Source organism: Eurosta solidaginis, chromosome 5 (assembly GCF_040869045.1).
Source record: "Eurosta solidaginis isolate ZX-2024a chromosome 5, ASM4086904v1, whole genome shotgun sequence".
NCBI lineage: Eukaryota > Metazoa > Arthropoda > Insecta > Diptera > Tephritidae > Eurosta > Eurosta solidaginis.
Window position 1 is genome coordinate 241,775,839 of NC_090323.1, and position 15,149 is coordinate 241,790,987.

Below are 15,149 nucleotides of genomic sequence, written 5' to 3' on the forward strand. Positions count from 1 at the left end.
TTGACCTCCTCATATAGTTGCCGTTCAACCGGATTCCATTATCCTAAAATCAGAAATGGCTTGTATCCTAACAGGGTAAGACCTTGTAATTGTACACCTGATTAAGTACAAGCTAATTTCGTACCAACGATCGGCACTGAAGAGTTTGGCAGGGAACATGGAGCTGATTCCTTAGGCCGCTGATCACGCAATTAGATCTGTGTGTTTGACAGCTTTACATGGTAGGTACTCACTTTAAGCATATATGTATAATAGTACCTGTTATATTAGCAATTTCTTCCAATCTTAGCAGGTTTTTTTTGGCTTTTAGGCAGTGACCAATGCTTGTATGTCACTACAAAAGCTTTTCGAGTCTCTCCAATCTTATATGTATATTTTGACCAAGGAGCTAAAAAATTACCAGTGCACTGGTTAGGGTAGGTTGAACTGGCCGGTCCATGAGGACCTCGCATAGACTGAATGAGTCCGTAGTGTTACCAGAACAGTGCATTAGTAAAAGGCATTCGTTTGGATGTCGACACGGATTAGTGCGGATCTGCAAGGCAACTGCCGCCAGTGCCAATTATTTTACGCTTGTTTAACTATTTTGACGCCTTGCAAGTAAAACTGGAAATTCCTACTAACATACTGTGACGAATGTTAGCATCACTAAGCGATACTAAGCAACCACCACACCATATATACAAGGCAGCTGAGAGATACTAACAAACGCATGTCATCATCAGCCGAATTAGTACTCACATATACACACGCATATGGCTACAAACTACAAATATACATGTATATGGCTGGTAACCAAGCATGAAGTTCACGAAATTACTAGACCTTAGGGGAAATGGTTGAACGAGGAAATCGAGAGTATAAAAGCAGCGCAAGCTGAGGCATGACTAATCAGTTTTGATTTAAGCACGCTATTGGTTGTGAAGTATAAGTGTTATTGTGAAGTATTCTCAAAGTAGTATAATAAAGATCATCTTGCTTTATTGAATATTGGAGTTATTTGTTCAAGCGAAATTTACCCAAAAATTCGTTACAATACGTACCTCTTTACAACATTATTGCACACACACACATAATTTTGATTTAAAATATACATATATATATATATGTATATACATATATAATTTTTAATATTTTCTCAATTCAAAAAAATTTTGCGCGTTTATATAAGTCACTGCTTAAAAATACTTTTTTCATAGATTGCAAAATACTTATTCGTCTTTACACTAACGTACTAAATAAGTATATGAATTAACACTTAACTTAACAGAATGTATCAGAATATTGGCAAATTATGAGGGCAATTTAGTTATACTAAATTTAAGGTAATGTACAAATATGGATATGTAACTGTATATGTAGTATCAACACCTTCGACCTAAACTATGACTTGAGTTATAAAGCGAAATATTATCATTTATTTCGCTAAATTAGTCTTAGTAAATTGTTTATATTTGTATAGCGAAAATGGCAAGCTATTTATTAATTTTTCAACGACTATAAGTTTTTCGGTTCCTGTTTCTCAAACATATCTAATGCCGTATCATTTACTGTACCGAAATTCCATTTCATATTTTGATTGTATGAATCGCAACGATTAATATAAATTGTACGTTTATTGGGTTGTGCTTCCAAGCAACGATTACTATCCCTACCAGCTATAAGCCATTTTTCATTTCGATCATAATACCAAAATTGATTTCCACCCTGACCATGACAATCCCATAACCAGACCGGTGCATCAGGTGGTTGTTGTTGTACATCTAAACAATCGTTTTTGCGACGTAAACGTAAATCTTTATGCCAACTTAAAGCCCAGTTTTGGTTACGCTGCGGTTGCTTCAAATTCGAGGCACATGGGTAGAGGCCGATTTTGGAATGACGTGGTTTACTCAATGTATCAATGCAAAGTGATGGTTCGCCAATGCTTTGTATGGCACCGAATGCGTAATCCGGTGGTTCGACTGGTGGATATTTCTTAGTCAAATCGAATGCTACGTTTTCCATGAACCACTTGAAGGATTTACATTTGAGCTTTTCCCGTATAGCCTTTTGTTTGCTTAAATCGCCAGGATCGACACTTTCATAAACACCTTGGCCGTGTTCATATAAATACTCCTTGTATTCGTCCATCCACACCTCTGCTACACGTTTGTAATTCTATTATGTTGGAAAGAAAAATATGTTTGTTATTAGTTGGGTGCATACACAATAATAAAATATAAATGTAAGGCGCGATCACCTCCGAAGAGATTTTAGGCCAAACTTCTCTTCCAATTTGCGTCGTGCTCCTTTTTAAATTTTCCTCAAAAATGTTCCTTTCCTTTTTTAAATTTCCCTACAATAATACATACGTATGTATGTATATTAAAAATACTGAAATTAGTTGCAACAAGTAAGGAAGGCTAAGTTCGGGTGTAACCGAACATTACATACTCAGCTGAGAGCTTTGGAGATAAAATAAGGACAAATCACCATTTAGGAAAATGAACCTAGGGAACCTGGAATGTGTTTGTATGACATGGGTATCAAATGAAAGGTGTTAATGATTATTTAAAAGGGAGTGGCCCCTAGTTCTATAGGTGGACGCCTTTTCGAGATATCGCCATAAAGGTGGACCAGGGGTAACTCTAGAATGCGTTTGTACGATATGGGTATCAAATTAAAGGTATTGAGGGTTTTAAAAGGGAGTGACCCTTAGTTGTATATGTGAAGGCGTTTTCAAGATATCGACCAAAATGTGGACCAGTGTGTCCCATAACATCATCTGTCGGGTACCGCAAATTTATTTATATATGTAATACCACGAACAGTATTCCTGCCAAGATTCCAAGGGCTTTTGATTTCGCCCTGCAGAACTTTTTCATTTTCTTCTACTTAATATGGTAGGTGTCACACCCATTTTACAAAGTTTTTTCTAAAGTTATATTTTGCGTCAATAAACCAATCTAATTACCATGTTTCATCTCTTTTTTCATATTTGGTATAGAATTAGGGCATTTTTTCATTTTTCGAAATTTTCGACATCGAGAAAGTGGGCGTGGTCATAGTCGGATTTCTGCCATTTTTTATACCAAGATAAAGTGAGTTCAGATAAGTACGTGAACTAAGTTTAGTAAAGATATATCGATTTTTGCTCAAGTTAACGGCCGAGCGGAAGGACAGGAGGTCGACTGCGTATAAAAACTGGGCGTGGCTTCAACGGATTTCGCCCATTTTTACAGAAAACAATTATCGTCATAGAATCTATGGCCCTACCAAATTTCACAAGGATTGGTAAATTTTTGTTCGACTTATGACATTAAAAGTATTCTAGACGAATTAAAAGAAAAAGGGCGGAGCCACGCCCATTTTGAAATTTTCTTTTATTTTTGTATTTTGTTGCAACATATCTCTACTGGAGTTGAATGTTGACATAATATATAAGTATATAAGTAATACTGTAAAGATATTAACTTTTCTTTTAAAATTTGAATTTAAAAAAAATTTTTTTTAAAAAGTGGGCGTGGTCGTTCTCCGATTTTGCTAATTTTTATTAAGCAGACATATAGTAATAAGAGTAACGTTTTTTTTGAAATTCTCTTTTATTTTTGTATTTTGTTGCACCATATCATTACTGGAGTTGAATTTTGAAATAATTTACTTATATACTGTAAAAATATTAAATTTTTTTAAAGTGGGCGTGTTCGTCATCCGATTTGGCTAAGTTTTATTTAGCACACATATAGTAATAGGAGTAACGTTCCTGCCAAATTTCATCATGATATCTTCCATTTCATCATGCCAAATTACAGCTAGCATAACTTTTAAATTACCTTCTTTTAAAAGTGGGCGGTGCCACGCCCATTGTCAAAAATTTTACTAATTTTCTATTTTGCGTCATAAGGTCAACGCACCTACCAAGTTTCATAGCTTTATCCGTCTTTGGTAAAGAATTATCGCACTTTTTCCGTTTTTCGAAATTTTCGATATCGAAAAAATGGGCGTGGTTGTAGTCCCATTTCGTTCATTTTAAGTAGCGATCTGTGATGAGTATCCAGGAACCTACATACCAAATTTCATCAAGATACCTCACAATTTACTCAAGTTATCGTGTTAACGGACGGACGGACGGATATGGCTAAAGGATTTTCTTTTTTCGCCCAGATCATTTTGATATATAGAAGTCTATATCTATCTCGATTAGTTTATGCCGTTTTGGATTACCGTTATGCGAACAAAATTAATATGCTCTGTGAGCTCTGCTCAGCTGAGTATAAAAATAAATTTCACTTTGAAATCGTATTACCATACGAATACTTCAAATCGTCCACTTTTACACTGTCTCAGAAGGTTTGGAAACACTCCTATCCATCTCAAGGTGGCGAAATTGCACCAGCCCGCTGAAATGGGATTCAAGGAATTGTTTTGCGCTATTTATAGCTTCTACAACCCAATTGTCAACCTCAACTCGAATGTATCATACACATTAACCTGGGTCGATTTGTATGGACGAAAGTTAACCTGTATCGCGCCATCGATTTTTCGATAGGATTTGGGCTCAGGAAAAAAAATTCCACTACGCATACCCAAAAAAATAATTTTCGAGCCTGCAAAAAAAATCGATTTTTCGACCAAAATTCTTCTAAATCTCCATAAAAGATTTTTTTTTTTTTTAAACTGTTTTTACCAATTTTGCATTTGCCAATTGATACGAAAAAAATACATAAAAAATGATTTGGAGCCTTGAAAATGAAAAAATGCATAAAAAATCGATAAAATCGTTGAAATTTTGCAGGCTCAAACATTATTTTTTTTGGGTATGCGTAGTGGAACTTTTTTTCCTGAGCCCAAATCCTATCGAAAAATCGATGGCGCGATATAGGTTAATAAATCGACACAGTCTAATACACATATTTAACAGACGAGACTCTAGCGACCCCAAGTTCCTAACGGAAGGAGAGGGTGAAGGGTAGTATGACCTAGAAGATTCAACGTGGTCATATCAAATCATTCCTGTGAAGGTCTGTTTAGTACATTAATGGTGCTAGTTTTCAGAAAGTAAAGGATCAATATCCATTAAAGGATCTTTAACAACAATAACAATCATTAAAACTTTCCTGCGATCAATAAGCACCACCGTCAGCTATTGCATTACCACGGCTACTGCTACCTTTGTCCTCTTTGAGAAATGCAGAGTCTTCATGATACCCCCATTGGTTTATCACCCACTCCTTCCGTCCTTCTTCGTTTTTTTCTTATAGCGATAAAGACACTTCCCGAAGGTTTTGAGGAGTATTATCGATGTATTTTCTGGGAACGATTTAATATGATCACATTGAATCTTCTAGGCCATCCCGCTCCTCGAACCCCTGGTTCCATGGGGAACTTAGGGACGCCAAAGCCTCGCTTGCTAAATATGTGTACGATACACTCATATTTTTAACAGGACTCGGCTCGGATAGGTGAGGTTGACAATTGGGTAGGGGAAGCTGTCAAGCTATAAAGCTTAAAAACCCCATCTGTCCTGTAACATTACCGAAATTGCCTGATGATGATTACGTGGCGGTTTCCGAAATGGTACCATCGCAATATGCCAGTAAATATTTTCTTTCGTTCTTTTCAGTTTATCTTAGGAAAACATAATAATTGAATATTCCAATTACTATAAGTCGGTGTTAAGCACATAAATTCTTAAAATAATAAGTCCTCTGTATTGTTGGCATGCCACCACTATTTACCCCTCTTTCTGACTAACAGCTTCCAAGGTAGTTACTTCCACGCTAGTGTTGGGATTCCGTGCTTCAGCTTCAAACGCGCATGTCTTGGCGATGCGGTTATATTACAAAATATTGGGGGAAACAGCGGTCCGATCCTTACTGTGGTACGGCTCCTTTACGTGCCAAGACAGCCCGGTATAAGGAAGGCATATCCTTAGGATAACACAATATTAAAACAGCATTATATATAATTTGAGAAAACGACCCTTTCAAAGTGCATCTAAGCCTTTAGATTATGTCAGGTTACTACAAAGCGCATCAACCTTTCTCAATAACTGAGTTCATGCCTGAAGTTAAAAAAATAAGAAGCCATATCAAATTATCGTCCACCAAATAATTCTAACCAAAATTCGAAAGCCTCATAATTCATCTGCTCCCACATATGGGTCTCACCATGGTCAAGAAACTTAACTTCATGTCTCATTTTCACACACTCATTTAACGGGAAAATAATGGGATATAAAATCTTGGAAACATTCGTTGCAATAGAACTTTTCTGAACTGCTGTAGGCAATTATTTTCTGTATTATTAATTTACTAAATTATAGGTAATCTATAAAACTTACTTTATGTACATAATCTCCTTTTCGAGGGCTAGATTTTGATGTACGCGGACCCCGATAAATATGTCCAATTCTTGAGCAGGGCGCATCCAAAAGTTCACCGCCACACATCCAAATTTTAAAACTCAATTCATATTGTTCACCACCCCATATATCAAGACCTTCATCATAGCCACCTAACTCCCAGAAAAATTCGCTTGATATCGCAAATAGTCCACCAGCCATAACTGGACTTCTAAATGGTTTAGTTCTATCCTCTAAATCGTCTGGTAATAACGGTAAACGTTTGTAGTAAAATTCCCAATCGAATGCACCACGTGCACCCTCATCTTGGGATCTATACTCGAAATTGCTATGATCAATGACATCGATAAATGGACAAACTGAAACTCGTTTGTTTAGAGCAATCGGCTCCAGTAGAGGTGGCAACCAATTATAATTAGCTTCAACGTGGGAATCCAAAAATATAAGTACTTCAGCTGTGGCTCGACGCGCACCAGCCATTCTTGCTGCAATCAATCCAGAACGTTCTTTTAACCGTACAATTTGTACATTGGGAAAATTTTCGGCCACATATTGTTCGAGTTGTTGGAATAAGTATTCTCGATCACTAAAATCGTCAACTAATATAATTTCCTTTAGCAGTTCTAGAGGTGATCGATTTACTAAACTATGTACAGAGCGCATGAGAACGCCCAAATGTTCATTATAAAACGGTATGACGACGCTCACTGTGGGCAATTTCGCGAGATACTTCTTTTTTTGACATCTGGAAAATAAAAAGAAAGTTTTTGTTACAATTGGTTTGTTTTATTGGAAATTCACTATATGTACAAATTTCGATCGATGACCAAAGAAAGTGTTCAGACATTAGCTTCCCGTCCGTGTTAAATTTTTTTCCGAGAATCTCCCTCTCTGACAGCGTACTATGTAAGGATTATCTGGCTAGATTTCCAAAACTCTGCCGAAACCCCTATTCCCCACTAATTAGCAGGCTAATACCTGAGGCAAGTAAATCCAAAATGTTAAGGCAAAAACCCCGACTTGATTTTAAAAAAAATTTGGTATTCCCAAGATCTTTTCTAGGCATAAATAGGCGGTCGGCAGTAAAAAAGGGGCTTATATTAAAAGTGGATAAAAGCGAAACATATAAAAGTTTGAGTAAAATTGCGGTAAAAGAAAAAATTGGCAAAACGAAGCTTATTGTTCATTCAAACTAAGGACTGTTCCGAAATGAAGTGTACACTTTATTTTACTTTTAATTCGACAAGCTTGCGGAAACAAGCATATTAAAACTAGTTGATGATTGAAAGAAGGAAGCAAAAATGTATCTCTTAATTTTGTATGTAATATGCAGTGATAGAACGATACGAGTATTGAGTGAGTAGTATCGATATTAAATACTCGAGTATTTCGTACTCGATGCTTTTTTTCCAAGTACTGAGTAAAGTATCGATACTTTTTCCCGATACTCTACCAAGTGCCGATGGTCTACATTAGACTGGGTTGGTCCCCATACACAAAAAAAGTTGCTAATGTCTGCCACTGTCGGCCGCCGTGGTGTGATGGTAGAGTGCTCCGCCTACCACACCGTATACCCTGGGTTCACACCCCGGTTAAAGCAACATCAAAATTTTAGAAATAACGTTTTCCAATTAGAAGAAAATTTTTCTAAGCGGGGTCGCCCCTCGGCAGTGTTTAGCAAGCGCTCCGAGTGTATTTCTGCCATGAAAAGCTCTCAGTGAAAACTCATATGCCTTGCAGATGCCGTTCGGATTCGGCTTAAACAAGTAGTTCTCGTCCCGTCAATTTGTATGGAAAATCAAGAGGAGCATGACGCAAATTGAAAGAGAAGCTCGGCCTTAGATCTCTTCGGAGGTTATTGCGCCTTACACTTATTTATTTTTATTTAATGTCCGCCCCTAAATTTAAAGATTATGTTAAGAGGGTTTCGGAAAAAAATTTTTTTTTTTATCCTTCGAAATACAGCCGAAAAGGTTTTCTCGTTGTAACTTGGTTATTTGACGTCCGATTTTTAAAATTGATATGCCATTATTTTTGCCTTGAGAAGCTTAACATTTCAGTTTAATGTGCTTTTAAGCTATGAAGTCGTTTTCACATGATTAGGTCAGCTAACTAACTTTTTTGTAGAGATTGAGGCGTAAGTAAACAAAGCAATATCTCCGTTTTTCGAAATTAGCAACCAAAAAGTAGATATCGGCTTTCGAAGTTCGAAATTCTACATTTCGAAATTTTATTTTTTATTTTTTGTTAACGCGTTCAGCAAATTGAAAAAGTAAAAATGTGGTCGTGGTCCGCTCTTTTCCCTTATTTGAAGGGATTGATTCTTTTTTTGAGAAATTTGGTATAACAGCTGTTATACGAGGTGAAAAATCAGAAGTCATAGTCTGACTGTATTCAGAAGAACGATTAGCTCCTCGATGGATCGGCCGCTTCGGGGGGTAATCATACCTGGGCATCTAATGTCGGGTTGAAGCCAACACAGAGAAGACGGATATGGTCTTGTTTACTAAGAGGTACAAAGTCCCAAATTAGACCAGGCCTAAGTTGGGTAAAAATGGTTTAAGATATACTGAAGAAGTGGTGAAACTTAACGAGTGGATAAAAAAATTTACGATGTACAATATAAAATTATTACAATTTTGTGAAGTGGGCGTGGCGCGGCCCACATTAAGCAGAAGAAAATTTAAAAGTTTTGAAAGCCGTAAATCAAAAGCCGTTGATATCACTTTGCAATTTGACGGAACTACAGTACTTGGCTTAATAAATAGATCTGATCAAAAACGGGTAAGGACCACGTCTGCTTACAAAAAAAGAGGCTTGCAGTCTTAATCTTAACAAAATTTCCAATATATATATATACATTATGGTACGTAACAGTACTACCAGTAGAGATATGGTCGTGCAAAGTACAAAGTTTAATAAAAGGAAAATCGTTCTGATCCCCTTCTATTTAGTTATCTCTCCACATAACCTGTATGTAACACCCTACAAAAATACTTGACGCGATTTACCTCCGACGAGATTCAGACCGAGCTTCTCTTTCAATTTACGTCGTGCTTTGTTTAGCTTTCCTTACAAATTGAGTAGATGAGACCTACACATTTTATGCCGATTCAGAAGGTCATCTGCAAAGCAGATGAATTTTCACTGCGAAGCTTTTCATGGGAGAAAGACACTCGGAGAGCTTCCTTTTTATACTCAGCGTGCTTTGCACACAGAGTATATTAACTTTGATTGGATAACGGTTGGTTGTACAGGTATAAAGGAATCGATATAGATATAGACTTGCATATATCGAAATCAGCAGTATCGAAAAAAAATTTGATTGAGCCATGTCCGTCCGTCTGTCCGTTAACATGATAACTTGAGTAAATATTGAGATATCTTCACCAAATTTGGCTTATATGGACCCAGAATAGATTGGTATTGAAAATGGGCGAAATCGGATGATAACCACGCCCACTTTTTATATATATAAAATTTGGGAAAACACAAAAAACGTAATTATTTAGTAAATAATACACCTAGAATGTTGAAATTTGACGTGTGGACTGATATTGAGACTCTTGATAAAAATTTGAAAAAAACAATTTTTAAATGGGCGTGGCACCGCCCACTTGTGATAAAATCAATTTTACAAATATCTTATAACTTTAAACGAGCAATTGTTGTATATTTGTAGGTATAGCCGAACGATCTCGGGAACGGCTCAACCGATTTAAATGAAATTTAAAACGGAGATAATGTATCACCTTCTCAGTCTTTCTACCTAGGTGTTGCCACTCATAATGTTTCACAAGGTTGCCACCTATTCGAAATTTAAAAAAAATTGCATGAGATATGCCGATATGGGTACTAAACGAAAGGTATTTCACTCCGCATTATAATAGGGATATTTTTGAGTAGGGTTGCCATTTAGGGTTGGGGTAGTTAGACGAAATAGTACTGAATACGGAATAGTTACTGATATTCTATTAAAGCTTTAAAGGAGAACATTAAAGTTAAAAATCTTCGTAACAAATCTTACACATGATTTGACTTAATTTTCTTAATATCACACACGCTAATAAAATTGAAATGCAATATCAAGGCACCGTGAAAAATTCTTGCAAAATATATTTAAATGCATATTTTTGGCAAATATAAAATGAATAATTGCAATTTCTCACAGATTACTATTAGAATGATTTCTCACCATAGCAAAGAGATATCTCACCATGGTAATTTGCTACCGTTGAACACTAGAGGCATATGTTCAATTTGAAAACGACATCTAACCATTTAAATACTTACCAACAGATGGCGCTTGGGGAAGTAAATTGACATTTAATTAAACTAACTGATAGTTGTCATTCGTGAAATTTACAAGTTTTTGGAATGTAATAAAATTGTAAGACTTTCATAGTGTATAACTAAAAAATTTTTGAAATTAATAATTCGGCGCATGAAGATACTCGACCTAAATAACTTAGTTCTCGATTTCACTAATTGTCATAACAATCCCTTATACTATAGGCTGGAATTACCCATTTCAAATTTTTCATTCCAGTTCATTTTGCCGTTAGTGTTTGATATATTTTTGAAATCTATATTTAAGGAAATCAAATATTGGTAAGTAAAAATATATAATATATTTATGTACATATAAAAAAAGTAGAGTTTGATTAATGGTGACATGTAGAACAAAGTATGTTATGCGGCATGCTCCTATCAAAATCATAAATCAAAAATCCTTAAACCTATCGTAACAAAATTCGGCAGAGAGGTTGCCTTTACTTTAATGAATGCTTCGAAGAAGAATTAACGAAATCGGTTAAGGACAACGACTACTTTTATATAAAAGATTTTTAAAAGGGCCGTGGACGAATAAAATAAGCTATATCTTAGCGAAAAAGAGCTTTGTATCAATAGAATTTTACTTTCTAAATTGAGTTATAACATTAAATTGGAAAACACTAAAATTTTTGAAAATGGGTGTGGCACCGCCCCTTTTATGACTAAGCAATTTTCTATGGTTCGGGAGCCATAACTCGAAGAAAAATTAACGGATCGTAATGAAATTGTGTACACATATTTTCCTTATAGAAAATATTTCTAGTAAAAATTGACGGGTTAGAGACCACGGCAAATTAGATATAAAACAAGTTTAAAAGGGCTGTAGACTAGAATAATAAGCTATAACTTAGCAAAAATAGTTTTGAATCAATGATATTTCACTTATCAAGTTTTATTGTAAGAGGAAATGGGGAGACATTTTTTTTTAACGGGCGGTGCCACGTGTTATGTAGAAAAGTAATTTATCTGAAATGAAATGTACAATTGAAGCTCACGCTGAGTATATAATGCTCGGTTACACCCGAACTTAGACAACTTTACTTATTCTAACTGTAAACATTTTTTTTTAAATGCCATGAGTTGATCAAAAATCTTTTAAATCATATAATGTTCGTAACGTTTCTCTTTAAATGTATCCTTGAAATATGTATATGTAAGAGCACACAAATGTGTATATAATGTTCGGTTTCGCCCAAACTTAAACTTCCATACATGTTTTCTACTAAATTCAAATAACGATCTGATTTTAAAAAAGTTTCTTCATTTCTGGTAAAAATTTTACTTGGATCGAGTATACTCGATACCTTTGTTTGAGTATGAGAACTAGCATCCATACGTTGATCCGAGTATTTTACATGAGTAACGATATCGATACATTTTCTATTACTAGTAATATGTAAAAGTATAGGAGTTAGGCCCGGTTGTTCAGTAGTTGGTTAAGCTAAGCTTAAACTTAGTTTGCTGAAAATCTAGTCAATTTTAAGCTCTAGTTAAACTAGAGAGCAGTTCTTCAGTCACAGTTTAAGGTCGCCTTTGGGGACACATTTTTGCACAGCAACATTGGTTTTTCATTATCTAGATAATTTTTAGATATGGCAACAGCTGGATTTTGTTAACCCAGCAAACATGGAAAATATAATTATCCAGTCTTCGTGAAATATGTATATAGTATAGTATCTAGTTCTGAAGTTGATATGAAATATTCTTCTCTAAGCACATTTTTCCAGTTGACCCGCGGCAAGTATGCCTGTCGTGTCGTAAGAGGCGAATAAAATACCAAATTGATTCAAGGGGTTGTTTAGCGCAACCCTTTCAAAGGGTTGCCAGTGCAATATATAGCTGCTCCATCCCAATTGTCAACCTCACCTACCCGTGGCGAATCCTGTTTCTTTAACAGCCGAGGCTCTGGCGACCCCAAGTTCCTCTTGGACGTAGGGGTGGGATTACGGTATGGCCTTGAGAGTTTCATGTGGTTATACTAAATCATTCCCGAGATGGTCGGACTAGTACCTTAATGGTGCTTGTTACTGGAACGTACCGGGTCTGCACACGGCAAAGGGCCATCAACATTCATAACACTCTCCAAGACCTTCGGGGAATTTTCGAAATGAATACTTATTAATTGCTCAGTTGAACAAAAATCTGTGTAATAAGCACGTTGTTTCTTCAAAACCCAACCAATTACATGCAAACATATTTGTACCACCTGAAAATACGGGTACCGATGCGTATACGTAACACTTTTATTGGTATGATAGGGTTACTTACAAGTAAAGCTAATATAAAGGTGCCGCAACATAGCGCAAATTCGGCAGTAGAGTTGGCATTATATGAACGTATGTATGTATAGGAAACAAGATATAAAACTTTTCTCTAACGTCCCTATTCTAGTGTGGTAACAACATTCTTAACCACGGTAACGAAATCATATGGCAACTTTTACACCCTTTTGGTATTCTACCCGCGAAAGTAGCCGGATAATTGTTTACCCACAAACGTAGGTGGTTACATCGAAATAACCACACAACAGCTCTTGTTTAGAAAAAAGCAAAACTGAAAAATAAAGAATTGTAAGCGCAAATAAGTAAAGATAATACTAAAAAAGTGGGTAGTAGTGCAGTTTACGGTACCTACCCTAAAGTTGGGCCAAAATTTTCGAGTGAGGTATCAAAAGACGCGTATTAATCTCGAGAACAATAATCCGAAGGCGGAAAAGAAAAATTGTATCTCTGTCCGGAGATATTTGCAGTTGAAGTTGGCGATTTTCATGTGGTTGTTGTTGTGTTAGTACCCCCAAAAAAATTTGTGCATCACCGTGGCGGTAGCCACGGTTATACCACACACCCGGACTTGGCATGGCGTAGCCCAGGGTTATTTTTTAAAAGCGCGGCCGAAGGCCTCCAACGCAGAAAGGTGTTCTGCGCAAAAATACTATGGATCCCACCCCCGGTTTCGGAGGGACCCGCGGGTCTTTTTTCGGTTTTTCGTTAATATCTTTTGAACGGGTAAAAAAAGTTAACTTCCGCTTTCGGATTCTTGATCTAGACGCGAATACGCGTCTTTTGATATCTCACTCGAAAATTTTGGCCCAAATTTCGGTGGGTACCGTAAACTGCACTATTACCAAAAAGTGTTACCTCTTGCTATACATATTTGTTTACATTATGTACTTTCACAGAATAAACTACAATATACCTATGTAGAAACGTATCATGCATAATATGCACATACACATCGTCCCGTTTATTCGTTAACCTCGTATCTACAAGTGAGACATTTTCGGTAAAGCGAACACGGTTGCCACACCATGTTTTCATTTGGGACCAAAATTCATCGAAAAAGGACCAAATTTTTGTTTTATTTCATTAGTATAAAATACAAAATTTTAGGATGTTTCCATAAAAAATTTTACTAAACTTAGTGAAGACTTTCCTTTAATTCAAGCTGAACAAACAAACATATATGTGCAAGCAACCAAAAATGGTACTATATTTTGGCATAGGAAAGTCTATGTCTTTCACCAACCAAACGTTGTGAACCTAGTTTTGGTCACAAAGCTCTTGGTCCTAGCATTACGTTGTTGATTGCAATGAAATAAAATGTATAGTGCAGTTAGGTTTTAGTAAGAAACCGTTCAAACTTTGCCTTCTGGTGTTGCCGAACTATGTATGTGGAAAACTCAGTAAATCATAAATGAAACTAGTCAATTTTGTTAGTGCTATTTTTATAGATGCTGACTTTTTCCTTTAACGTTTAAACTTCATATCAGAGCCTAGATTCAGTAAGTGTGAGTTTTGATCCCAGGCCTTAGGGGTTCTGCTAGCATCTACGGGAATAATTTTATACAAAACATTTCTTCCGAAATCGAATCTCTTTTGCATTTGCTTCCTTCTGTTTTCGAGTTAAAATATTTCTTGTGCCAAGATACTTAGTTTTCAATTACCTTGAGCTGGGTGAGAATGATTTAAATATCAACGCGCCAAACGAGAAGTAATGCATAGAATTTCTTTGTATAAGTTTTGAAAGTGTTAGGCTCACGGCAGAGTGCTCCCTATAAGCTATGCTAGACGAGAAGCAATTTTTATTTTCATATATTTTACATAGTGTTGTATAACCAATCGAAATATCTAGCCGTTATTAATATTATTATAAAACAAGAGATTTTTTTTTTTTAGTCGGTTATTTCATCAACAATTAACGACAATGTGTTTGCCAACAGTTTTCTTTTTAATGCCTGGCATAAATTATATCCTAGGTGAAATGTTATTGTTCTGGTACATTTTATTGACTGAGCATTTTTTTATGGTGAGAGTTCCATTGAAGTAAATTCAAAATTATATGGGGGCTAACGAAAGTGTGGCGAATTTTGGGGAAATATTGTGAATTTTACCTGAGTGAAAAAGAAAGAAAAGTACCAATCGTGGCTACTGCCTAAAAAGGACCAAAATTGAAGAAAAGGGACCAGCGG

At 36.0% G+C, this 15,149-nt stretch overlaps 1 protein-coding gene across 2 annotated transcripts in view; it reads right to left on the bottom strand.

Moving 5' to 3' along the window:
* Positions 1-1,080: 1,080 nt before the first annotated feature.
* Positions 1,081-15,149, bottom strand: part of LOC137252947 (N-acetylgalactosaminyltransferase 6-like) — a 42,088-nt gene continuing 28,019 nt past the window's right edge. For both annotated transcript variants that reach the window (XM_067789115.1, XM_067789114.1), the window contains exons 3-4: positions 6,326-7,091; positions 1,081-2,160 (exon numbers count right to left, since the gene is read on the bottom strand). In XM_067789115.1, coding sequence (XP_067645216.1) covers positions 1,498-2,160; positions 6,326-7,091 — 1,429 coding nt within the window. In that variant the 3' untranslated portion in view covers positions 1,081-1,497. The remainder of the gene's footprint in view (positions 2,161-6,325; positions 7,092-15,149) is intronic.